Source organism: Tympanuchus pallidicinctus, unplaced genomic scaffold (genome assembly GCF_026119805.1).
Source record: "Tympanuchus pallidicinctus isolate F22 unplaced genomic scaffold, pur_lepc_1.0 scaffold6, whole genome shotgun sequence".
NCBI lineage: Eukaryota > Metazoa > Chordata > Aves > Galliformes > Phasianidae > Tympanuchus > Tympanuchus pallidicinctus.
This window is the reverse complement of record NW_026294780.1, coordinates 3,412,042-3,439,879: the sequence shown is the minus strand read 5'-3', so window position 1 is coordinate 3,439,879 and position 27,838 is coordinate 3,412,042. Positions and strand designations below refer to the sequence as shown.

General features: G+C 34.6%; 1 protein-coding gene across 2 annotated transcripts in view; it reads right to left on the bottom strand.

Annotated features, from left to right (window-relative positions):
* Positions 1–2,365: 2,365 nt before the first annotated feature.
* PUDP (pseudouridine 5'-phosphatase) overlaps positions 2,366–27,838 on the bottom strand; it is a 58,906-nt gene continuing 33,433 nt past the window's right edge. For both annotated transcript variants that reach the window (XM_052705670.1, XM_052705671.1), the window contains exon 4: positions 2,366–4,402. In XM_052705670.1, the coding sequence (XP_052561630.1) occupies positions 4,226–4,402 (177 nt within the window). In that variant the 3' untranslated portion in view covers positions 2,366–4,225. The remainder of the gene's footprint in view (positions 4,403–27,838) is intronic.

The window sequence follows — 27,838 nt, the reverse complement described above, 5'->3', positions numbered from 1 at the left end:
TGCTGGGTTGAGATTACTGGGCTTTAGCTACAGTATTATTTAGAAAGATATCTAATCCAAGTGAAGAATGAACATCTCAGCTTTTTCTAATGTTTATTTGTAGAACACAAATGCCAACCTTTGCAGAAGTCAGATTGCATTCTGAAATTATTGCTGTTCCAATGCAATGAATTTTTACCTAAATATATTCAATGAAAGTTGAAGATATATATATTTAGGTATATCTTTGCAGTCTAGAAATCTATTAGGATAAATCCCAATAGAGTTCCAGTAGCATGCAAAACTTACTTCAATTATGATGCAGAAAGGAATTTAAGTTCTAGTATAACATTTCATAGATTATGGACGTTTGCTTTTTTTCTTTTCAAAATGAAATGTTTACTTTCTTGGTTAAACATAGCTCCATCTTGCTGTAGTTATCCAATGGCAAAATCTTGATCATGAAGTTTTGCCTTTATTTCTTGGAGGATGGACTTCTCAGAATATGGCTGTAGAACCACATATTATATGGTATATAATAAATAATTATATAATATAATTATATAATATATATAATATAATAAATAATGTTCAGTATTAAACGAAACAGAAATAAATGTGTCCTTAAAATTAAGCTGGGGCCTACTCGTTTAATCAAAAAGAAATGCTTAATGAAAAAGAAATAAGCATGTACTTAAGCATTTGTTGGAACTGAAGTCTGCTTGCTGAGTTAGAGGACAGGTTTTTTTGGGGGGAGGAGGGGAATTATTTTTTAACAGTGCTCTTCATACAAACACAGATGGAGCATTCAGAATGTCCTGATTGCTCACATGTCCTCATGATCTGTAGCCAGGATCTGGTACAAATTTTTTTAGCTCAGTCAAAACAGGACTTCATCTGGAAAACAGCAGATGGAAGGAAGGGAAATGTTCCAAATTTTTAATCTTTTTTTTTTTTATTTTTATTTTTTTCCTGAACAGATGTTGTTGAGATGATTGAGCTACAGAGCCACAAATCCAACCAAAAATGGATATAGAAATATATACAAACATATGCTGATATTTGGTATATGGGTCATTAGGCAGACTACAGTCAGCTATGGCTGCCATGAATATCTACCTATCATGTGACAGAGATGACAATAGTTTTGCTAGGCCTGAAAAAAATGAATTTCATGTACATTTTTGATTTTTCTTTTAGTCAGGAGAAAAGCTAATGACAACACAGATGCTTTAATAACTGTCAATGGATTCAGCAGAGGAGTGAGAACTTGGTCAACTGCAAGCAGTAAGGTACATGGAATAGAATTTTACTAAAAGGAATGCGTTCAGACATGGCTCAGGTTCACTGAATTCAGTCTGGGGCAATAATCTTAATGAAAACTGCCAGATGGGATATTAAACGAACAACAGAGTAATTGCACAGGACAGGATTTTCTGTGCAGCTAAGAAGTGAAAGTTTTCTCACTGAATTCTCAGTAAAAGATAATCTTATTAGAATAGTATTACAGGGTCTGTTGATATTACAGTGATCATGATTAAATAATTCTGATTTTCTGATATCAATTATTAATCTTAACATCTTTAAAAGAATGCAGGATTTTGATGGCTGTTCATTCACAGAATCACAGAATCAGAGAAACACCAAGGCTGTTGGAAAAGACCTTCAAGATCATCCAGTCCAACCATCCCCCTATCACCAATAGTTCTCACTAAACCATGTCCCTCAACACAAAATCCAAACGTTCCTTGAACACCTCCAGGGTCAATGACTCCACCACCTCCCTGGCAGCCCATTCCAGTGCCTGACCACTCTTTCAGAAAAGCAGTATTTCCTAACATCCAGACTAAACCTCCCTTGGCACAGCTTGAAGCCATTCCCTCTAGTTCTATCACCAGTTACATGAGAGAAGAGGCCGACCCCCAGCTCACTACAACCTCCCTTCAGGTAGTTACAGAGAGCAATGAGGTCTCCCCCGAGCCTCCTCTTCCTCTTCTCCAGGCTGAACATTCCCAGCTCCCTTAGCTGCTCCCCATAAGCCCTGTGCTCCAGACCCCTCACCAGCTTTGTTGCCCTTCTTTGAACTTGCTCCAGGGCCTCAATGTCTTCCAAAGTAATCTGTAAATGAAGAGCACTTCAGATTTCTTTTTTTTCTAAATCTCTCCAGTTAAATTAAACAAATGCCAAACTATGAAAATTATTAGTGTGCTAATTGCAACTTATTATTGCTTATTCTATGTAGTAACTTCCCAGTTGGAATTCAGTAATTACGAAAAAAGGGGATCCCAACAGGCACCTATTTTATACTGGAATGTTAAGCATTACTGCACAACATAAACACTTTGTGTTGCACAACAGAAGATAACAAAGGAATTATATAGCTGTATTTCTATTATCTGGCTGAGAAGCCCAGAAATTGAATTTATTTTGAAGAGAATGGTTTATTGCCACTGTGCAAATAACAATGGTCTTAATGAAATTATGTAGTACACAAAATAGCAACATCAAAAAAGTATTTACCTTAAAAAAAAAAGCTTCCAGATCCTTCCATTAAAAGCATTACACTGCAAAATATTATACTATATGTTCTAAAGATCTTCTAGTTCCATTCAGATCATATTTTATTGGCTACAGAGAATACAAATTTCTTAATTCTTTGAGGCATGAAAAGAATACAACAGCAGAAAACTGTATCAGTCTATGTAGAAGTTGTAATTCTGTTTTAATTTAAATATAATTTGAAGGGGAAAAAAAACCAAAAACATGAGGAAACTCAATTTGAATGCGAAGCACTGGAGCATCTCTGATTCTTTTACTTCTGTTTTCACCAAAAAACTTTCTACCTAAAGCAGTAATTGAGAAAATGTCTGGAAAAAGAATTGCAAGAACAGATAAACAAATGATATTAAACAATCAACCAACCAAACCAAACACAAAGGAGTTCACATCACACTTGTTATTTTTACAGAAACAAGTCTTTTACCAGAATTTTGGAGTATATTACGAAAAATCAATTAGATTTTTTCTTTTTAAATGTTTAAATTTATAAATGTTATAAACCCACCCACTGTAGAATTCTTTAGAAAAAGAAAGTGCATTGCTTCCACCACAATATATACGTACTTCGGATTCCATTAAAACCTGTCTGTATGTATAGCATTTTCTAACTCGGTCCTCACTGCTATTCTGCCAAGATATCAGAAACACATAGAATTAATAAGGATAGATAACAAAATGATCATTTTGTGGAAACTGTTTGCCATAAAAATAAATTTTAATATTTAAATCAAACAAAATGACAATGTATACAATTTAAAAATAGATACTAAAGATGTCTCCAGAAAACATGGCTTTTTGCCAATAAAAATAAATTAAGAACAAGAAAGTTGAGATAGCCTAGAGAAAGCTACTTGTACGTGTAGGAGCTAAAGCCATAATTTTATCAAGATTGAAACAAAAAGATAGAATGAATACCTCTCACACAAATGGAAGGGAAGGCTACATGGCAACATGGAAAACAGGAAGAATATAAAGAGGCAGATGAAAAGTGGTTTGGTTAAATAGAAGGATCATATAACCTTGTATAGCTCTATAGCAGGCATGACCCAAAGGTCAGAGACAGAATGAAGGCTGTAAGGGACCTCTGCAAGTCAAACCCTCCAGGAACAGAAAAAAAAATCCAAGTAAAGGAAAGAAAGAAACAAACAAAGCAAAACCACACAGGAAGTGTAACAAAAAAAATAGAAAATAAAACTATGAGGATACAAAGGGGAATAGACAGGCAAGCAAAGGATGAGGAAATGGTAAACTGGATGCGTTTAATAGTGATAACTGTATCAAAACCAATGTAATGTGATATAAGCCAATCCAGAACAGATTTCTGGTTCAAGGCTAAACAGTAAGCCATTCAAATGGGAACAGTTCAAGAAGTTTCTAATGTAATTACAATAAATTGTCTAAATAGTTTCATAATATTCCCAGAAAACATTATGATGTACAGAGAACAAAGCTGGATCACATTAGAAGATGAAACACTGTTTTAACTTCACATATATCATGAGAGCAAATATGTAATATTTCAGTCAATTTTCAAAGGTTAGAACAATGTGGAAGACACAGTTTTAACAGAATTTATTTGCTCTAGATTTAAGAAAGAGAGACAAAACAAAGCAATTATAAAATCTTAACAAGATTTCATTCTGGTTTCCTGAACTCCAGTCAAGCTTATGAACAGAGACATTAGGCATTAATCATATGCTGGTAAACCAAAAAGCTCTGGTTTAAAGTCCTCCATGGAATTGAGCAGTAGAGTCGCCTCCTTTTTAAGATCAGGACTTAAATTTTCATCTGGAATCATAACCACTTGCATTCCTGCTGCCAGTGCTCCTTTGACTCCAAGCGGTGAATCTTCAAACACAAGACACTGAGAAACAAGGAAGTAAGGAAAAAGAAGCGAAACAATAATGTTATTACAAACTTTTAATTTTCTATTTATAAAGAAAGAATGATACTGAATAAAACAGATTTAGACAATCCCTAATTAGAACATGGCTAAACCTCCAAATTTGAACATCTGCAAGGTAATTAACCTTAAATTAATTAATTAATTCAAAAAGCTTCAACACACATATTCAAATCCCAACAATTGATTATCCAGATGTTTCTAAGAAATTTCTTTTATAGCAATAGATTTAAACAGAGGCTTAATGTAAAGTTAAGCATGTGCTTACATAGCTTTACAAGCAGGCAATTTAACTAAGACCAACTTTACAACTTTGCATTTCTCAGTGTATATGAGAGGTGAAAAGACTAAAGTACTTAGGTCAATATTAGGACTCTGAGTGAGTGGAGAGTTAGGTAGAAATTATTTGTCAGAAGAGTACTGCTGAATTAATGTTTTATTTTATATTTTTTAACTCATGTTTTATTTCTTTCAAAACAATGGTGACAAGAAAATCAGCAATTATATTGGACTGCTACTTTCAGAGAATACAGTTTAGTCAGGTTAAAGTTACATATCTTAAAACTGTCAAAATTGCAGAGTAGTGAAATTACGGACAACATGAAATCAAGGTTGTAAAAAATAATTATTGTTTGTGTGAAATTTGAGTTTAACAGTACAATACTTAATAAGAAATACAGTATTTTTCAAATTGAATGGCTATACTTTTTTAAAAAAAAATTGCATTCATTTTCTCTGTTTCGGCATTTAAACTAATCTGGATAACATGCTGTAGCTTTTGATTACTGGATTAGAAACTGACTTTTCTGAAAAAAGCAAGCACTTAGTATCTATTTTTTAAGTCCTAACATAAAGGTACTTCATACTATTCGGTTCAATTACGTCAGCAATTAAATTGAAATGTTGTAAATTAAGCTAACTAAAATAAGAGAGATGAAACATCCAATCTCTTTATATAGCATGCATTATCCATATACATATATAAGAAACATACAAAGTCTGGAAAAACTTGAAAGAAAACAACCAAAGGTAAGTTCTCAGAGTTTCAAATTACACATATTATTGGAAAAAAATATTCATGTGTGCTTTAAAGCAACAATCATGAGGTCAGTCAACTACATAGTAATTAATATTCATTAAAAATAAATATGACTACCAAACGTACAATCTCACCTTCAGTACTGTTTGGTTTGCCTAAGTAAAATTTATAAAGCTACTTCAGCATCTGATATAAAATTAGATTTTGATAGATAATACTTCTTCATACTTCCCACCACCACAATATTTTTAATGACCTCAAAGATATTAAGATATAGAATAACTAAAGTGCTGAAAAGTTTGTCCTCTCAATTTTTTTGCATGTATCTGAATAATACTGGAGTTTTTACAATTGGCCAGTGCACCATTTCATAGAACTCTTCATTTTTCCTTACTATATGGGTAGGGTACATTTTAGCAAAACACAAGTATTATCTAGACACGAAATACAGTACTGAAGAGTTGAACTAATTGAATTAAATTGAAATATGTTTGCATATTTCAGAGTAATAATGGCAGAGTGAACCCTATTTAAAAAAAAAAATAAAACAAGTCAGTAACCAGTCACAGTGGAAATGTTTTTTCTGTCAGCAAAAGCTGAAGGAAAGAAGACAGTAAGCATACAGTGTAAGTTCTGAGGTTAGTATCAGCTGAGGACCATAACTAAAGGCATGGAATAAGGCAAATGACATTAAGGAACCATTTAAAACACATGTAAAATAATTTTACGAAGACACACACAGTTCAACTGAATTGTGAAAAACTCATACAAAGTCAGGTTGATCACCTGATTCGAACATTTATATAATAAAACATTATGCTTCTGAAGTTCATTCTAGCATGAAATAAAGAATCTCTTCCTTACGTCACGCAATCTTAAGTTTGAATTTTTGGTCATGAACAATCCAAAGTATGGACAATTCAAGTATCCAATATCTGAGACTTATGCTGACCAATGCTTTCTAACAGTTCTGTAATTCAGACTGTATTTACTAGCTAAGTTATTAGTAGTGTTACTACCGCTAATATCAAAAATATTGCCACAAGTGATTTCAGTAATTCAATACTGATGCTGGGATAAAAGTACAGTGCTCTCCACAACCTCCAGTCACTGAAACTACGGCTCATTACTAATTTTTCTGTCATGCATTAGGCTACTCTTTATGGTCTCTGCCAACGTAGCCAATGCTTTCCTACACTGGATGAGTCTTATCCTTCTCTTCATAATATAAGAGATTGTACCAAATAATACTTACTGAAAATAATTAATAGAGAAACTTAGTTTAACTTTTGCCTGAATTCAGATTTGATGCATTGGAAGGGAACATACCGCATCTTTTTGCTTTTAGGTTTCTTAAAACACTCTTTGATCAAGAAAGATTAAGGATGTGCAGAGTTTATCTGTTCTGCTCTCAGAGTACCAAGTCACAACCTGTAAAACCTTTGTTATGATCAAAGAAAACACTTTTGCAAGACATATTAAATAGATGCACTATATAAGTGTATCCCATTTCTATGATATGTATCAGAGATCAGAACAGACAGAAGGAGTGAACACTTTCTTTACACTTTCTTTTCTTTTTAAAATATTGATCCTTGCCCATGAATACATCTTCAAGAACTTGGGGTCAGACAAGGAAATGCAAAATGTGTTTTCTACCTTCCATTTTATAAAGCAAACTTTAGTAACTTTCAGTGAGCCAAGAGAACTAAACCAATATCTCCTGTGCTGATTTCATTTATATATCTCTAAATGCCTTCTTTTCTTCTTCCAGTTTGAACAATATGATATTTTCAACTGTTGATCAGTATTTGTACTATAAATATGCAAATCTGAAACAGCTGCAATTAGAACTGAAGCATACTTCTGCCTATTGGTTTTCCTAAGAATAGATTAGTTTGTTACCCTAAGAACTCTATGCATCCTGAAACAGTAAATGAAGCCCTAACAGGCTTTCCTTTTTGAAGACAAAACTTAAATGTTGCACAAAACAGCATTATCAAGGCTTTTCAGAGACTGTTTCTAATCCAGGTCATACAAAGAATTGTACTCCCTACTGTCTTAAAAGATTTAATTGACTTCCATGATGTAACTAAACTTAGTGTATGAGAAGAGATGATGATTATGGAAGGAAATATGCATAATGAACAGCTTAACTAATTCCCTAGAACTAAATGCAATTAAAACTCTTAATTACCAAAGAAATCATGCAAATGACCTATAATTATAGTGCTTTTAACATTTCGGGAAACAAAATAAGTGTACAAGGTCTTCCTCCATTCTTTCTTCATACTGACACTTATTGTCAACAGCACAGCAACATTTTTAATATATGATGAAAAGTTTACAGAGGTCACATACAAAATGGATTTATTAAGTTTGTTGCACAGAGATGTTATAAACTGCTCACTGTCCTGGCCCACCCACATCCTAAATTTAGAGATGTGAAAGCAGCCAAGTTCTTCCCTGTTTTGCATAAATATTGCAACATCAGCATCACTCCAACCAAGAGAGACAGATGAGATTTATACAGATTTCAGCTGAGATTCTGGCTCCTTTTCTGTAACTTGTGTCACTGAAAAATACTACTGCTATAAGATCTTGCAAAAGGTCACACTAATGTAGGATAATTTTAACTTTGGAATCAACTAGATGCTTAAAAAAGAAAGTAGTAAAGCACATTAATTTATATTTCACTCTGCGGATCTAGCATAAAAGAAAAAATAATCACACTACTTAAGAAAGACATATTATCACCACAACATACCGTTACCTCATCTTCCTACATGAAATTTAAGAACAGAAGGAACAAGCTGCTAGTTAGACCTATGGTATCTACAACAGACCCTCTCTTCCCTATATACTGTAAATGTCTGGATGGAACAATTACATAAATTACAGAGATAATCATATGTGTTGATACTAAAAATGGACAATCAAAAAGTTTGGAAGGACGGGAGATTAATATCAGTTTTTAAATAAACAATTTTAAAAGCCCGTGTGTATTCTATGCATGGGAAGTAATTAGTGAACACATAACTTTGATCACATAGGACATTATTTTACCAACTCTATAACAGAACAATAGTTGAGACTAAAAATGGCATAACCTATGTACATAGAATCACAGAATCATAGAGTGGCCTGGGTTGAAAAGGACCACAATGAACACCTAGTTTCAACTCCCCTGCTATGTGCAGGGTTGCCAACCACTGGACCAGGCTGCCCTGGCCTTGAATGCCAGGAAGGCAACTTGTTTGCAAAATAAACATTTAAATAAAAAATACCATTTATTTCTTTACAAAGAAAAAATAAAAATAAATTTTTCAACTTCTTAAAAATTGGTAAATAGAGCACAAGATTATTTCATATTTTCTTAAAAGAATCTTCTTTTGGTTGGTTCTGGTCTGATTCAATCCTTTCAACTCACTGAAATCGTTTGCAGACACTGGGACTTAGACACATTTTAGTACTTTGTCTTTGAGTCAAGGTTGAACAGGTTGTATATAGGTATGAAGTACAAATACTGCATTATCTTTGAAGAAAGAATGAGAAGAGTAGGAACTGTGTGCTAATTTCTCCCCTTTCCCCTTAACATTTTCTTTTATTATTATTACATTGTTTTTCTTATATGCAACACAGAAAACAGCTACTATGGAATTAATAATAAAACATTAGACTTCAGTTTTCATTTTATCTATTATCACCGTTACACTTACATTGCCTTTTGTTCTGTGGTTAAGGTTTTCACGAGGTAAAAAGTACTTAAAAACTCTTCCATCTTACTGAGTTTTAGAACAAAATTAACATAACCTTGCCTTCTAAGGAACTACAGATGGAATGTCTCTCCAACCATGTGGGAAAAAAAAATCATTGGGAAAAAATTGTACTCAGACTAAAAATAAACACACATTCTATGTGTATGAAAGTTTTTATAATTAAAGACCAATAATCTATTTTATTCTCCCTTTCTGCTAAATCAAAACAAAAAGGGAAAATAGTAGAGTTTTGAGCGATTAGATAGATTTAAAAAGGGCTAGTAAGACCTTTGAGAGGTTATCCCAATGTTCATTCTACAGCTTCTGAACTAGATCATTCTCTTTCTGTGCTTAGTGAGAAGGAACAGTAGAAGATTATTTTATATCCTGTCTCCAAATGACCAGAAACATTTTTATCAGAATGTTATGTATTATGTTTGAAGCTTCTTATGGATTATATATGGCACTTCCATAAATTCACTGCTTATCCTCATTGATTTTTCTCCTTCATGGTCAAATCAATAGGACAAAAGCATATTAAGCTATTTTTAAAATTTGGAAAACCTGGAAAATCTGGAAACATTAATTTATGTAGACACGCACAATGTAGTCTTCCATAAACATTTAAAGCCTAATTAAAATTCTATCATACCGTTTTAAAAACCAATGCTCTATTGAACTCAGTGGATAAAAAATCATCTCCAAAACAGGCCTTCAAATGAAACTGACCAAGTACAACTAGCTCATACTGCTTTCAGAAATATGCTGTTAATCTTTGCTAACTAGAGGGTGGTCTTTTGTTTCTACTGATAATTTGTCCTCTGAATTCCAGAAGTATTTTTACTTCTTTAATAATAAAAATAACAATAATAAAAATAATAATAAAACAAAAACTATCAAAAAACAAATAAACAAACCTAGTTAATACCCTGTGGTTATATTAAAATCAAAATAGCATCTAAGAAATTCTTACTCTGAAAGATAATAGCATTCTGTTTTTTTTGTTTTGTTCAACAACTTTTATTTTGCTATTTTTTCTTTTTCAGATTTTCAAAACAGTTCCACCATTCCTGACCAAATGCTACTAATATGAGTGATCTAGGAATTTTCAAGAACTATAATATAATTTGGAATACAATGTCGACTCATCCACATCCCTTACTAAAAAACAAGAGGAATCACCAACAACTTCACTATCATGTCACAACAGAGCTGGCAGGCTATTATTTAGGTAACTTGTGATTCCTTTTTTCTTACTCTTTAACATACGAAGAGTATCTAGAAACAAGGAAAAAAATATATTTCTCTGTAACCCATTTACCAGCAGACTTACTCAAACAATATTGAATAAATGCATTTTAAGCAGCAAGAGTATTTGCAATTTTGGTCTATGACTTTGTTAACTCAGAACACTTAATAACAAAAACAACAATAAAAACAAATAATTTGATTAATGTTTCATAATTTTTGGGCTTAATCTGTTTCTGGAAAACAGTGGGAATTCTCAGTAGAAACAGTTAATTACACTTTATTTTATTTAAAGGATATCTGCCAGGGATAAAAGAGTAATATTAAACATACCGCTTAAGAAAGTCACACAGTTTACAGTTCTTCCTCCCTCTCTACCCACCTTCTCTCCCCACCCCAAGTTCCTTCTATTAAGAAAGTACTCAGAAGCAAGCCAAGGTGTTTTTAAATGATACAGCAACTGAAAAAAAAAAAAGCTGAAAAGTTATACTCAAGTTAAGCATCAGCATATCAGGAATACCAACTACAAGCCACCATTCTGTATGATTCATATCAAAAATTGTTTAGAATTTACATGTGCATTGGCTATTTAATTCAGATTTTTATTAACTCGCTAGTATTATACTGTGCAAGTCAGTATAAGAATCAAGTTATTTACTAGAAAATCCACAATTTGAAAAATAAAAAGTCATTAGCAGAACTGAAATACAACCAATATCACACCAAAGTGTTACAACTGCACATTATTACATTACTCTGCATATCCAGCAAAAATGCTAATCCACATTTAAGCACATACTAGCAGCTACTGTCTCACCAGTTCATCAGAAGTTATCTTAAGGTGGGCCAGAAAGATTGAAGCAGTTTGAATGGGGAAGAGGAAGAACAAGGAGAAATTTAAAATTTCTTGCTTATTTTCAAGACTCAATGAAGTGAGAGAAAGTGCCTGTGTGAGTGACAGTCTGATCCAGACACAGCGGCTCTGTGAAGCAAGGAGAAGGTGACATTTACATGCGGGGTTATTCTGATATCTGCATGGATGGAGCATTCTTTTTATAGAGGACTGTGTGTTTAGAGGACAGCACACTGAGAACTTCGTATGGTAACTCGTGTTACAGGCTACAAGAAATTCCCAGGCATTTCTGAAACAGTACCCAATTATCCCCACAGCAGAATTCAGAATTCTAACTCAATCAACTGTGGCTTGCATTAGCAATAGAAGAATATTGTTCTTTTATGGAGGATACAGGGCAAATACTTAGTATACTCTCTACTGAAGCTATTCTATTCAAAAACATAACATGCCCTTTTTTTTTTTTGTTTGTTTTTTTTGTTTTTTTTTGTAATGTCACAGCTCTAAAAGTAGTAGAAGTAGACTGAAAAAGGAATTCTGTGCAATGGCCTAGTTGATCCATGCTGCCTTCCCTTCCACACTGAAGCACATTTACTAAAACCATTGACTTTCTTGACAGCTAACACAGAACACACACATATAGTTGCATCTTGAGTGCAAAGTCAGAGTAATTTACACTTGAAGGGATTTCTGGAGGCTATTTAGTCACAGATCCTTCTCAAAGCATGTCCAGTTAACATACGCTGCTCAGGGACTTGACTGGTTGAGCTTTCAGTATCTCCACACTTTCAGGCAACCCATTCCTCTATTTCCCCCATCCTATAGTGAAAGTGGTTTTCAGTAGGAGCGAAATAAAAGTCATAGAACAGGTATTTATTTATCTCAGAATGACCTTTGCATTAAACTGTACACTACACATTCTCACTAGTCTAATGACTTCATGAGATATATCTGTGCCACACTTTAATTCCTCATAGTCAGTTTTCCTTCATAATCTTCATATTTTGAAACACATTTATATAACGGTTTGACTCTGGGTCATTTGAGGGAACATTTGCTAAAACAGAATTACATAAATGTTTTCTTTTGAACTTACTGCTCTTTAAATTACTGTTTCCACTAAAATATGAACTTGCAATTGTAATAATAGTAATTGTTTATCATAAAAATAGTTTGTTACTTCTGTTCAAAGGAAAGTATGTCCTTCAGTTAAATATATGTCTATCATAAACAATTAAATTCCATATACATATTTAAGACAAAATCAAAGGTGAAAAAATTAGAACATTGTTTTCTAATCAGAATTCTAACCTCTTACAGGAAGGTATTTTCAAAATTTATGCCAAAATAATGGTTTGTTACCAATGATAGGTAGAGATGTTCCTTCCTTTTTTATTTTAATCTCCCACTTATCTGCCTATAAATTGACCTCTCATGAGCAAAGTCATCAAAATATGCTTCAGTGCAAAGCACTTGCTCATCCAACACAATAATGATTTTATATTAAAAGTAAGAATTGTTAGTTACTTAATGGATCAGCCATTCTGCATTTGCTGAAATTCATCAGTTTGAGTGAGCCTTTGGAAAAGACATGAGAGTTGATTTCTTTCAATCCATTTGACTGTAACTGCTGAAACTGCTAGTCTAAAGCTGATTGCTGTGTTATTACACTTCCATGTTATCACAGAATCACAGAATTGTAGGGGTTGGAAGGGATGTTGAGAGATCATGGAGACCAACCCCCCTGCTAAAGCAGGTACCCTACAATAGGTAGACATCCATACGGATTTTGAATATCTTCACAGAAGGAGACTACACAACCTCTCTCGGCAACCTATTCTAGTGATCCATCACCCTTACTGTAAAGAACTTCCCATGTTCAAGTTTTAGGCCATTATTCCTTGAAGTATCACTACACACCACCAAGAAGAGCCTGGCCTCAACCAGTTGCCTCCCATCTCCCTGTAGATATTTATAAACATTTATCAGATCTCCTCTCCGTCTTCTTTTCCCCAGACTGAACAGATCCAGGTTACCCAGCCTTTTTTCATATCAGAGATGCTCCAGTCCCTTAATCATCTCTGTGGCCCTCTGCTGGACTCCTTCTAGGACATCCCTGTCTTTCTTGAACTGAGGAGTCCAGAACTAGGCACTGTAGTACAAATGTGGCTACACCAGATTGGAGTAGAGGGGATAATCAGTTCCCTTGACTTGCTGGCCATGCTCTACTTAATGCACTCCAGGAGACCATTGGCCTTCTTGGCCACAAGGTCACACTGCTGGCACATGGGGAACCAATTGTCTACCAGGACACTCAGATCCTTCTCCACAGAGGTCCTCTCCAGGTCATATCCTAACCTGTACTGAAGCATGTAGTTATTCCTCCCCAGGTACAAGACTCTACACTTGCTCTTGTTAAACTTTATCAACTTTCTCTATATGTTATGGATAACAGATGTCCACATACTCTTAGAAATAATAAAAACTTGCTTTTCTGTCCAAGCCCCTGTGTTCAAGCTGATAAAAGTAGGACTGAAAAACCTTTGAAAAATATGTAGTTTCTTCTAAAGTAATGTCTCTTCTTCATTTACATGGAAAAGACAACAGATACAGAGAGTATAATAATACAATTTGAGAGAGCAAATTCTCTGCTACAAAACAATAGCTTTCAACATAGTCAACAGCAATGAACAAGAGTCCGTAGGCTGTGATTGTAAAAATCTAGACCTGCAGAAATGACCCACAGTTACTGTTACTGCTGAAACACACTCCCCCACTGCCTCACTGTACTATCACTGTTTAGTCTCAATAAGCATTCAGCAAGTGAAAATGAATGTCAATTCACGCCATTTTTTACTTCGTGGAAGAATTCGATGGCACACCTTTGCTTCCTACATGCTTCCAAATTAGACACCATTTTGTCAGACTGCTCTTCTCCTGCCATCTGTCAACAGCAACGAAATGTAACAAAATATTGGTGGGACTGTTCAACCTTTATTGCCATGCCACCACCATCTGCCTCTGACATCCTGGACTAATATAATAAAATAAGAGGCAAAACTTTACTTTTACTTTTTTTTTACTTTTTTAGAAAACCTTTTTTTTTTTTTTTTTTTTTTTTTTTATCAAACCCTCAAACAAAACCAGTTATGTTTAGCCACACCTTCAAGACCGGAAAACTCAGAACATATATCCTAAGACAATCTTTATGTATGGAAGAGAAATTTCCATTCTTGGTCTTCAGACATATTTACTCTCTGATTTATACATTTTCTGTATTCAGTGCTGAATCTTACCTATATGTCTCACTAGACATAGTTGAAACCAACATGCAAAGTTTTGAAATATCGTAGAGAGAAAATACTACCACTCATCTTTCACTTCTTCACCTGACAGCTTGTCCTCTCTCTTTTTTTTGTAGTCACAGCACTTTTTACCTGGTCGCCAGAACATATCTTTCAATAGATTGTATGGCAGTGATACTTTGTCATCTTGACATACCTGATGAAGTCTACTTTCCCCAGGGAATCTTATATACTGACTGGAAGCAGAAACTTCCAAGTTATCAGCAAAATGCTGCTCATGCCACTCAGCTTCCTGTCAATTTAACCAGAAGAATTTGTGGCAGTAACTGTGGCAGTGTCTATTTCAGAAGTGATCATTTTGCTGTAATAAGAGGTGCATTCTCTCAGTTCGTGTGTAGTGATGGTTAGAACAATGTAAAATCACTGTCTCCAATATGCTACAGTACTTTTGCTAACATATAAATAGGCATGATTTGTTTTTTAAAAGCAAAGAGGAGGTGGTGAAAGGGGTGGCCTGATCTTAAGCAGAAAGTACTTAGCTTTCTTCCCCCAAAACTTTCTAAGTACCTAACCCTAAACTCTCTTGCAGTTGCTTATTTGTATGTAGACTTCAAAAGTTAGTGGAGAAGGCAATTTAATTTTGATTTAACTGTGAAGAAATGCAAAGAGCTTACATTAGTATTGCGGTGATTGAGAGATTTTCTGATGGAACTTTTCTTTCTCCTCATCATAAGTTCTCTAATGGTCGCTTAGCAATATGTTTTTACTATGTCTTTTGCACATTTGTCACTCAAACCCTTAAATTTAGAAGTTTCATTACAGTGCCATCTGTTTCTACACCAGTGAGTATGGCTGTACATTTCTGAACAGGAAGGAAGAAGTTGATTCCATCCTCTCAAAAATAAGTAATCACAATAGCTGGTGGACACCAAGCTGACCATGAGCCAGTAATGTATTTTCATGGGAAGAAGACTGGTGGTACACTGGGCTGCTTAAGGAGGAGTGCTGTTTAAGGAGGATCCTTCCCCTCAGCACTGGTAAGACCACACTTGGAGTCCTCTGTCCTATTCTGGGTTTCCAGTATGAGAGAGATAGACATGTTGGAGGAAGACTAATAAAAAGCTACAAAATGACTTAATGAGCTGTATCATTTCTCTTCTATTATCCATAGCAGACAGAGAAATCTGATGAGGTTTAACAAGAGCAAGTGCAGTGTTTTGCATCTGGGAAGAAAAAATATATATATGCTTCAGTACAGGTTAGGATATGACCTGTTGGAGAGGACCTCTGCGGAGAAGGACAACTGGTTCCCCATGTGCCAACAGTGTGCCCTTGTGGCCAAGAAGGCCAATGGTCTCCTGGGGTGCATTAAATAGAGAGTGGCCAGTAGGTCAAGCGAGCTGATCCTCCCCTCTACTCCAGCCTGGCGTAGCCACATCTGTACTACTGTGTCTAGTTCTGGGCTCCTCAGTTCAAAAAAGACAGGGAACTTCTAGGGAAAGTACAGTGGGCAGCTACAAGGATGATTTGGCACCTGGAACATCTCCCTCATAAGGAAAGGCTGAGAGGGCTGGACCCGTGGGAATCTTATTGATGCTTACAAATACCTAAAGGGCAGGAGGAGTCAAGTGGGTGTTAATGCTGTTCTGTGGGGGAGGCATGTATATACGTGTATTGTATAAGTACACATATTTGAGTTACTACTAAAAATACACAGCCTCAATGCTGTTTGGATGTGGGTCTATGGATCTGTGGCAGCCTGCTTCTATCAAGGTGCAGAATTTAAAACAGTTGTTATACGCACTTGCATACGCAGCATATAGTTTAAAATGTGTATCTATGTTTATGACTATATACAGACATAAAACTGTATGAATTTATACAGCTAACATCAAATGCTGTCAAAATATGAATTGTAATTCAGGAAAGGATGGGGAGAAAAGGCTTCTACCACAATACTTGGTCATGACTGAAACAAACACTTAAGAGGATATCCAGCAGGACAGTATACAATACAGTTTACCAAGGTTTTCCCCAGACTAGGTTATTAGTTTTAAATTCCATGACATCTGATATTCTCAGTATTTGTAAGTTTCCACTGTAATTAATTTTTCAGCCTAATAGATACATACGCAATTATACTTTGCCTGCTGAATAGTTTCTAATTAAAAAATGTATTCTTTGCTAAATGTCCCACAGATTTAGCAAAATAAGGAGTAATTCATATTCCACACTGTCACTATGTGTGACAGTGTTAACAGATATTAAAGTAACATGAATGAATTATGTATCAGATACAGTACAGTGTATCACTGATACTAATAGGCCAATGCCTGCTGTTTTCTTCAAGTGCTTCCATCTCATTAACTGTTGCAGAGTTTGAAGAAGGCGTACAGGAACAATTAGACAAATTTTTGTTTTCATTCATGTCAGTCTCCTCCCATGTTCTATTAAAAATTTGTTTCTGAACGACAATTTTTTAAATTTATTTTTGTTGTAATCAAACACAAAATCAGTAGCCCAGCTTTAAATACTTTTGCAATATTACATTCAAGACATTTACTCAAAATAGTTCTAGTAATCTTTGTTGGTGCAGCTGGCATAATAAGGTAGATTTGTTTCAGGGCCTATGAATGAAAGTGAGAAAAGATGAATCCACACGACCAACACAAAGGTAGGTTTGAAAAAGTAGATATAAATTCTCTAATATACATAAGCTTATTGATACTGGCAGAAGCTTATGTGTCAACAGGTTTGGTGCTTCACTGCACCATGAGAAATGGTGCAAAAAAACACCATAAGTTCTTGCAAATTAAGGCAATTTTCATTTGTATGAAACGGAACTCATTAATAGAGGCGTCTGCAAATAAAATATGAGAATCATATTTATTGTCTATGTATTTATAAAGAAATAAAAAGTAGTTGGTTTGTTTTTGTCAGGCAGCATAAGTCTTTAATGTCTCCAACATTCAGACCTTCAATTCAGATTTACTAAACTGTCAAATAAAAGCAATTTTACAATGTATACAATTGTAGTTCATTTCTGATTCTCCATAAGGAATCGGCCCCTTTCCTTCTCCTTGAAGCAAGAAGGAAGAAATGTTAGATAAAGAAATTCTAAATAAAACAGAAACAAAGAAAGAAACATTCAGGAACCTATATACGCTGTGATATTCAAAGAATGTAAACTTTGAAATCGAAAGACTTCCATGGTGACTGCCTCCAAAATTAGATTAATATTGTTCAAGAATAGGTCCTAATCTGACAGAGGGAAGCAGCTGTAGACCTGTTTGCCCTGATCCAAGCAGTACTGAGACCGTGCCCAGTAGGCACATACATACACATATATAAACATAATGACTACTCACACAGATTAATAGCTATGTTCACCTCTCTCATGACCCCAAACAACCACAAATAGCCTCATTTTATTCCCCTCTCTGATAACAGAGCATGAAGTTCTGGTGCTGGCGTATTTTCATATACACAGTACAGATCTCTCCAATTGCTGGGCTCAGATGTTAGAAGCTGCTCCTGAATCCATGTCTCCTAGGTTGCCTGCTGCAGTGGTTTTATATAAATAGGTAGCTAAGCTCCAAAAGTGTAGTCTCACTTCCTTGTCATCTACAGAAAAGTGGGTGTTTGTGATGGGTCTGGGAGCTGACTTGCAGAGTACAATTTAGGATTCTCCACCTTCCTTTGCTCCTCTGCACTCTTTCTGTGGTTCTTTAGATGAGATTTAATCAGATAACTGAATGACTGCATCCTGTGGTATATATTCCTTATGCTCCATCCAATTCTATCCAAATTTCTTTAATATATGCTGCTTGATCCCCAACGTGCAAGATCAGGAATTCAACTAGTTTTCCACAGGTCTTTATAACTCAGAGCTTTTGTAACATACATTATACTACATACAGCAATCAACAGGAGAAAGAAAGTTACCGAAATCAGACATTCTATTTTTCCTTTCTTTTCCATGATGCTATTATTCCAATATTCAGTTTGATCCTAAAGCAATACAGCACAGCATGCCACAAGCATTATTATGTCTTTATACTGTAGAGTAACTGAAATCCTTTTATTAAAATAGAGCATTCTGTGATGGATTTCTTCATTCTTGGAGTGACATTGAGCCTGAAGCTCTTACTCGTAATCACTTTATACAAAGCCAGATCACATACTCAACTGTAAGTTGAGAAGCTAAGGAATCAATCCACATACTTTTTAAAAATTGCATGAAAGCTGATAAGACTGAATTGCTCTTGTAAAGAATTGATACATGTGAAAATTTGAAAGAAACTATGATGACTATGCTGAACAGATAGTTTGTTGTTGATGTTGTTTTGTTGGTTTTGTTTTGTTTTTTTTTTTTGAAATAGACTTTTGGAACATTTTATTCATCTTTCATTAACATCGTAACATTAAAACAAAATCAACCCCTAAAAAACTTCAAAGAAACAAGAAGATAGTTATTCCACTGAATATTAATCATCATAAGAAAATTTCAGGCTGTCATATACTAATGATGCAGCTGTAAAGAAGAGCTATGAATGACATAAAATTAGGATCCTTACTCAAAATCAACCAATATTTTTAAAGCATAGTTGATCTCAAGTGATTGTTAGGATGTTATGAAAAACAAAAACAAATAAAAGCAAGTGACAAGAGAAAAGGACAGTAGTAAATAGTCCAAATGCCTTCAAATTAGTAGCTAAGGAAAAGCAGAATAGAAATAAAACTCTGCCATCAGTATTTCTACAGAAAACTTTTCTGCATTGAGAGACATGCCAAAGTACACATTTGCAGCTGAATTTTCTTTCCACTATCTTCATGAGATTATAAATTTAGAAGGGTAACATCCTAAATGTTTGAAGAGATTTTGCTATAATGTTAGCTCTGTCACATCATCTACTAACGCTCTTGAGAAAAAATGCTTTTACTATATCAGCATATACATCATTAACTTACCTACTGTTTCCTGACTCTTTATCTACACTCCCTAAAAAATTTCTGGGACATCATTAAGGACAAATGGCCTACTACACGCTATTAACTCTTCATAATTTACAATGAAGCTATATAGAATATAAATTACTTAATGTAGTAACAAATTTAACTTTTTGTTTTCACCTTCAAGGCCCTACATTATCTTACCAACAATTATTGTATGTCTTGCTTTTATTTCCTCGTATTCCCTAGGCACCTTCTATCCTTTCACTTAATTACGTTCTTTGTCTCCTTCTCCTACTTTCAGTTGTGTGTCTAATATCAGGCTGACTTCTTTGTCTTGTACAATCTCCATGCACATATTCTTCATGTTTCTTCCAGCAGTATCTTTACAAATACACTTTCAGGAATCATCAGTACATTCTTTTCTCCCTCTCCTTCACTGAGCTATTAACTGAAATGTGTCTTACAACATTTTTCCTCCTTGCTGGACTAGAGAATAGAGCTGAAAGCTAATGCAGAGCTGATTGATTCAGTTCTTAACTCTATAAAAAATGTTAACTAATGAAGCCTGAGGAAAACTGAGGGAGAATACTTGCTGGTCCTCTAAAATAGGAACTTGGAAAAATCATTCACTATGAACATCCACAGCAATAACCAAATGCCAAACAATGTGGTGTGTAGTGGGGAACGAGTAGCTTCTACAAGGCATCTCTTGACTTCTTATAGTTTTACATGGTTACTTACATAACAGCACTCTATCGCTTGCCAAGATTAGAATCCATGCCTATCATCCAATAAACATGAATTTGATTTCTTTTTTTTCCCCCCTCATAGGTTAATGTGTATTTAAGGATCACTATGATGTAGATGGTGAGCAGCCATGGCACACAAATATCAGGAAACTTGGAGCATTCCAAGACTATTAATATTAATAGTATAGTAGAGTCATACATTATGCCTGAATCCTAGAACACCTGACTGTTGGACCTTCAGCTTTCCACGCACATGCTCCATAAAATATAACTCATGGAAACTATGAGATTTATATTTATCTGGTTATATTAAAATTATAAAACTATCTCCTCAAGGAAACAAGGAAACACTTAAAAAATCTGGAAGCACGTTTTGCTGAAGTTTAAGGAAAAGATACATCTTTGCAATGGAAATTTTCTTAATGAAAAATTAAAAATTTGCAATTCAAAGCAATCTTCAAAGAATAAGTCACAGCTAATTTTAAAGCTGCAAGTGAGTTCTGTGTGATGTACACTATCATTTGTCATCAAATAAAAGGTTCTGTTTGACTTTCACTTTGGAAAACTGCATTATTGAAAGTGGAACGCAATAAGATATGGCACATACTATTATGCTTTTTACCCCTGGCAATTTTTGTTTTTTAATCTGTAAGAGCTCTGAGGCTCAGGACGATAGGTTGAAGTCTCTAATTTTTCTGCTCTTTAGTCTAAAGGTGGAGGATCCAAATACTTTCCAGAGACAGCAACTGAACAGATTGCTACAACTGGACACGTGTTCAGGAGAAAAAGTACAATTTCCTAACAGAGGCAAATATTTTCAATAAAACAACATTTTCAGTAATGGATGAAATCTCATCTACTTAGCTAGTCAGAAATACCTCAAGGCTCTAAAGCAACTTCACTATGAAGTGAAGGATATTAATATTTCTAATATTATCAAATGCTACCATTTTAGAAAGTAACTGTAGATTCATTTTAAAATAATTCTACTGCCCAGAGAATTATGGACAAGTATGTCTATATATTTAGTAAAGTCTACCATGACAAAGTTATGTGAGGTAGCTCAGATGAGAAAGATTTGTAAGAAACTTATTCTGAGTAGTCAAATGGCAAATGAAGTAAAATGGTCAAGAAGCTTATGTAATACATATTGTATGGAAAAGAAATAAGTCATGTGCACATCTTGATACATAAAGTTTAAGTATTAGACATAACTGTAGACAGCTCAATGAAATACCTTAGCTTGACAATAAAAACTGCACAAGTTACTACAAAAAAAGAAAGTAAATAACGTGGGTGATAGGTGTAAAAGGCCTCTCATTTTGTTATACTGGCCCATAAAATCATAGGCAGATGGCGGTAATGCAGTAGAAACTGAACCTTCCTGTCAATATTCTGTTACATTTTGTTGCTGTTTGACAAATGGCATTAGAGGGGAAGTCTGGCTAAATGATGTCTGCCATGGAAGTACATACAAAGTGAAGGTGTGTAATTGAATTCTCCCATGTAGAAAAAATTGTATCTGTTGACATTCACTGACATTTGCTGAATGTTTAAGGAATCCAAATAGTAGATGCCAGCATGGTGGGTGGTGCATTTCAGCAGTGGTAACAGCAATATGAAAGATAAGCCACGTTCTGGATGACCATGCAGATTTTTACATGCATGGCACACAGACTCTTGTTCATCACTGGCAAAAAAAGCATAGCTAATGATGGTGACTATGTTGAAAAATTAATGCTTTGTAGCTGAGAATCTGCTCTTTCAAATAATTTTATTGTGCTCCTCGTATCTATTGTAGTTTCCATGGAAATAAATAAGAGACATTATTTTCAGAGCAACCTATGTACATATATAATGCTCTTCTCTGGAGCATTCTATGTACGCTGGCGTACAGACATTACTCTGTGTTGAAAGTCTTTTGATAGGAAGAGCGTGAAGAAATGCAATAAACGTATGGGGAAGAAAATTCACACACACAAAACACAGATGAAAAACAATCTTTTGGACGGTAAGAGTCTGAACAGACTAAAAAGTGTTTCACTTGAGGAGCAAGAAATAAGGATAGATGTTTGTAAGTACTTAAAATACTGATCAACTGCTTGTGTTTGTAACTCATAATGTAAGAAAACTGACTTTGAGGAAGTAAGAATGTGAGAAACTCAGAAAAGGAAATGCAAAAGGTTTACAGAATTTATTGTCTCTGGTTGACAGTAGTATCAGGAGAATAAAGTAAAATGTTTAGTAAAAGTATTTTTTCTGTTTAAAAACAGTTTTCAATAACTTAGCATAGGAATAATAGAATATAGTTAACCTTCTTCAGCTAAAAGGGAATTATTATGCCTATAGTATTAGCTGTCATCATAGATGTTATACTGTACAATGGGCACTGAATCTGAACATGGGCAGCAGTTCTTATGTTCAGCGCTATTTTGACAAGAAATAACTATTCTTGATGGAATAGAAGGAAAGTATTTTCCACCATTACTTGGAATTGTTTTCCACTTCAAAACAAAACTACTTAATCTGACTGAAGGTAAACTTGGACTACTAATGTACTGGCTTTGAATCATGCTATTATTCAAAATAAAGAGGTGATGAAATGGAAGTGTTAAGCACATATTTTAGCTGATAAGCGTGTCACTTCAGATATTGCGTATGTTACAAGGAATAAATCACAATAATAATAATCTATCACAGTAATAATAATAAAAAAATCCCAAATATTCCTTTGTGGAGTATATCTTGAAATCATCTTTCAAGTGCACCTATTTGTGATATAGCAATCAGCCTTAGCAAGTACTTTGTCCTGTTTAAACTATAAATAATTTGCAAGTGTTAACTGATGATCCTGTAGAAAGGCTTACTGTAGACATGCCAAAAAACACAGACTTTGCCACAGAATAGAATATACAGAATCCTGCCAAAAATATCATCTCTCCGAATTACACCTTTATAATGTAACTTAAAAAATAAGAGAAGAAAACAAACTCTTCCCCTGCTTCAGTGCAATAAAACAACAAACACTTAGACTTTAGTCTTTCAAAGGTTTCCAGAGATTTTCCCATGATAATAATTTTAAAAAGAGCAACCAAAAAAATACTGCTAACAATGCAATTCCTTGTTTCACTCTTCATTCTTCGTTCCAAAAAAGCACTGTTACAATACGCTCTGGGATGATTATAAAGGTAACTTGAAACACAGAGAGGATTAGCGTACTAGATCTTTTTGAAAGATAATTTCTTCATGCTTTCTGTAATGCAGAAGACATTAAAAAACATTTTTTGTGAAAATTTTTGTTAGCTGAAATTTAATTATTCAATGAATTACTATTTTTTTTCCTTTGGCATCTTAAAAAAAAATGCTCAGTCTTGAAAGAAAGATAAATCAGTGAGCAAATTTATTTTTTTTTTTTTAACTACTTACTATGCATCCTTACTGTATGATGATATCCATAATTATTTCCCTGACACAATTAGTAATGCATCTTGAGTGACCTGCTAATCTGAATATAATGCTTTAAGAATTTGGAGTTATACTAATCTCTTTATGCTTACACACTCACCTCACGTAGGAGCATAAAAGGCTGCAGAACATAATTTATTATTCTGCATCACATTTCATCAAGTCCCTTAGCAGCTGCTTGATACATTATCGAGACAAATGCAAGGAAAAAATATATATTCCTACCACCCTGCCCCTGAGTAGGGTACCCCAAAGACTAAGAGCCAATTATAATCTCTGTTTCTTCTTCCAATCAGATACATTAAGTGAAAGTAAACCTTGACCAGGTTATTTTCTGTATGGAATTTCAATGACTTTTTTCATCTCCATAAGACAAATACAGCCATAAATAAACATGCAGCGCAGTAACAAGGGCAATGTCTGGAACACTTAAGAGCTAAATTACTTTCAAGCCATGCAACATCTCATTTCTCTTCCACAAATACATAATAAAGACTGCCAGCATGGGGGAGGGTGTATTTGTATGAGTACATGCATATATGAGCACACATGCCTCAGGAGAAGAGGGAGGAAAAATAAAAATTAACCACATGAACTGAGAGCATGATAATTGAAAGAAAAAACAATAAAAAACAACACCCCCCTCCCCCAAACAAAACAAAACAAAAAAACACCCAACAACACAGACTACAACAAAAACCCTCACAATTTCCAAACAGTCTCTATTTTATATTCACAATACAATTAAATAAAAGGTCTATTATGAACTAAGGGAAAGGGTGCATGTGCATAGCAGATCTTTAGATGTCCTACATTCTAAGCTATGGTCAGATATCTAGCATTCTTTATACAACTACCATCAGACCTACAAAGCTGGAAGCTGAAGTTCAGCACAATGGACTTTACCATATTAGCCTGGAAGATGCAAATAAGGACTATACGCTTAGACTATTTAGAAGTTAAGGAAGGTGCAGGATTCAGCCAATAGATTGTCCACTGCATGAAAAAGTATATTCCACTACAGTGCTGAGATCTTTGTATTCCAAGATGTAATGCTACTAGAAGCTTAACTATGTGATTTATACTTAAACTGTCTTTCTTCTGACACTATAATTTGCAGTCAGGATGAGCATTTTAGCTGAAAACTAGATTTCTGTTGATTTAAAAGCGTTAGTTTTAGAATTAATTTCCACCAGGGCAGTATTAGCACAGTTCAAACAAACAAACAAAAAAATCTGCATGAAGAATTGGGAGAGAAAAATTTCTTTTTTCAGGACATGCGCTAAGTTTATCTTAGCCATCCTATGGAGATGTCATTGCTGCACCTCCCAGTATTGTGTTTTCTTTACCAGTCAATGAGGGATTTGGTAGTTGTCTCTCTGTAGACAATGAAATACATAGATAACAAGATAATAAGCCAATAACACAAAAAAACGTGTTTCTTTATTTCAAAGATTGAATTCCTTTAATACCCATTAAAAGTACTAGCTTGCCCTTTTAAAATAATTTTTGGGGAGGAAGGAATTTGAATCAGATAAACTAGTTTCATGCCTTTGCCCACTCTAACCTGCAAGATAGAAATAAAATCCTAACTTGCCTCTTAAAAAACTCTTTGAGACCCCCTAGTTTATTTCTGGAAACATGCAGCTATGATACTAAAATTCTCCTTGTGTGATACTGTATCATCAGACATGAACTAGTTATTCCAGCATATAATTTAAAACGAATGGTGACTGTATGCTGTACATTTTAAATACAGTACTGAAAAAAAGTTCTACATCCTTAGAGTCAGAGTTTGTGATCATAAAAGAAAAAAGAGATGATTTTAGTAGATCTGCCTGAGAATGGGATGATAGCCAGTTTCTAGAAGATTACAGGAAATATAATAAATTACACACCTATCTAGAGCATACAAGAAATAATATAACAAGGAAGGAATAAGTTTTAATGGAGAATCTTTCATTAGTGATTATATAGTAAGATTCAGTGAATCATGATGAAGTAGTTGCACATATATATAATTTCTATTAATAAAACAAACCAAAATATTAAAGGTATGCTCTTGATTACTTTGCATTGCCCTATAATCATTAAAATTCAAGAGCTATGCCAGCAACAATCCTAAATAATAAAATTAAAACCCGCTCAAATGTAGTCTGTAAATAAGTCTTCAGACATAGTGCAAAGTAAGAACAATTAAAGCTTTATGCATTCAGAAAAAATGTCGTGGTCAGGAACATTCTGGAGAAAACAACAGCTGGTATATCCTGTTGTAAGTAGGTCATTCACTAGGGAAACACAAGAACTGGAAGACTGAATTGTCAATTTAAACAGTGATCTAGAGGCTATTTTTCTGATTTTTTTTTTTTTTTTTTAGGAAATAAAATTCAGTGTCCAAGATAAAGGCAACCTTCTCCACAGGTTAGCTTTAGAAGAGAAATGATGGTCCCAGATTTCCACTACAACATCTATGGAGTCAACATTTCTTGATGGTTTAGGAATGACCTGGGATGACTTTTCCAATTATGCTTTGCAAACATGTAACCACAAGAGATATTTAGTTCCTGAGAAATAGACACAAGCTGTGAGTATTGCTGGGCAATTTTGGACTCACAGAAAAAAAAAATATATGTATATCTCACTTCTCAAGAAAGTATAGAGCAAGAAAGGGAGTCTCCTAATATGTTTTGGACATCATCTTGGCTAGAAGGCAGACAGCTGGAAATGTCCTGATCTCAAGTCAGCTGATACACTTTTTCAGACTTTATATTTTCTGCATGGAACAACCAAAATAATCCGGATACACAAATGCAGTGACATACTTCATTCATCTCCCACTCACACTCCATAAGCTAACAGTAATACAGTAACTGTCATACCTAACCTTAATCTGTCAAGGGAATGAACTCTGTTTTCGTTGTAAATCTGAGCATATACATAGCACATACACAGGAGGACTGGTTCTAAAATCTTATGCAGAGAGGAGTGGATTCACAGCCCTGAGCCAGTTACTCAGTAGATCTGCCATCTCCCAGGAACTGGTGTCCCCATCACACAACCTCACTGCTACCAAGGAAGGGACTTTTCTATTTCGTAAGGAATTTGGCCACTATGCAGCAAGGATAATAGAGACACTGAGAGACAGCAGAACACAGAATATTTTTTACTGGTTCCCATCTACTAACAGCTTTATCCAAATTCACCAATGACCAGTATAGAAAAGTGACTTCAGAAAAAAAAAAAAAGTGAACAAAAAAAAAAATTGTGTCTTTCATCTAAAAAGCTACCAGAATCTAGAAAGAATATTAAACATTTTTCCCTCTTCACTCTGCAAGTGGCTCCTGGCACAAGATGTATTTGCTTCTCAACACATCTAGAACAATATACTACAAACATTACTACTTACCCCGCTGACTGAAAAGTCAGGCTTTGAAAGTCAGGTTTACTGAGACCATTATGGTCAGAGGTTATTCCACTGGAAAAAGCAAGTATCTAGCAATATGCTAAAAATAACTGGTAAAAACAGATTCCAAGAAGACCGGACAACAGAGCATGGGTATGTCAAAATGACTTACAGCAGACATGTCCAACACGTGGGACAGCTAGTAACATGCCCCGTGCCCTGCCACCACGCCAACATATTTGTGGCTCTTCCCCCACCAACCAGTCCAGCCAAACCACTGAAACACTGGTCCAAGATAGTTCCTCTTCATTCAATGCATCCAAAAGGTTGGACACTTACATTATACAGATATTGGAAATAAATATTTGAAAGAGTGTTTTGGCTGAAGAAAAATTGGTACAAAAGGCCTAATTAAAAAAACTAGACTAGAGCAAAGGCTGAAGAGACAGCTAATTATGTATATTTGAACTACGCTGAAAAATATCTATTTTCCTTTTAATGCTTTTGTTACTTCTAAAATAAAATGGCTGATTTTTGAATTGTAAGAACTCAGAAAAAAAGTATGTGTCAATTTATTTACAAAATGGAAAACAGGCAGACAAAATGACTAAAATATATGAT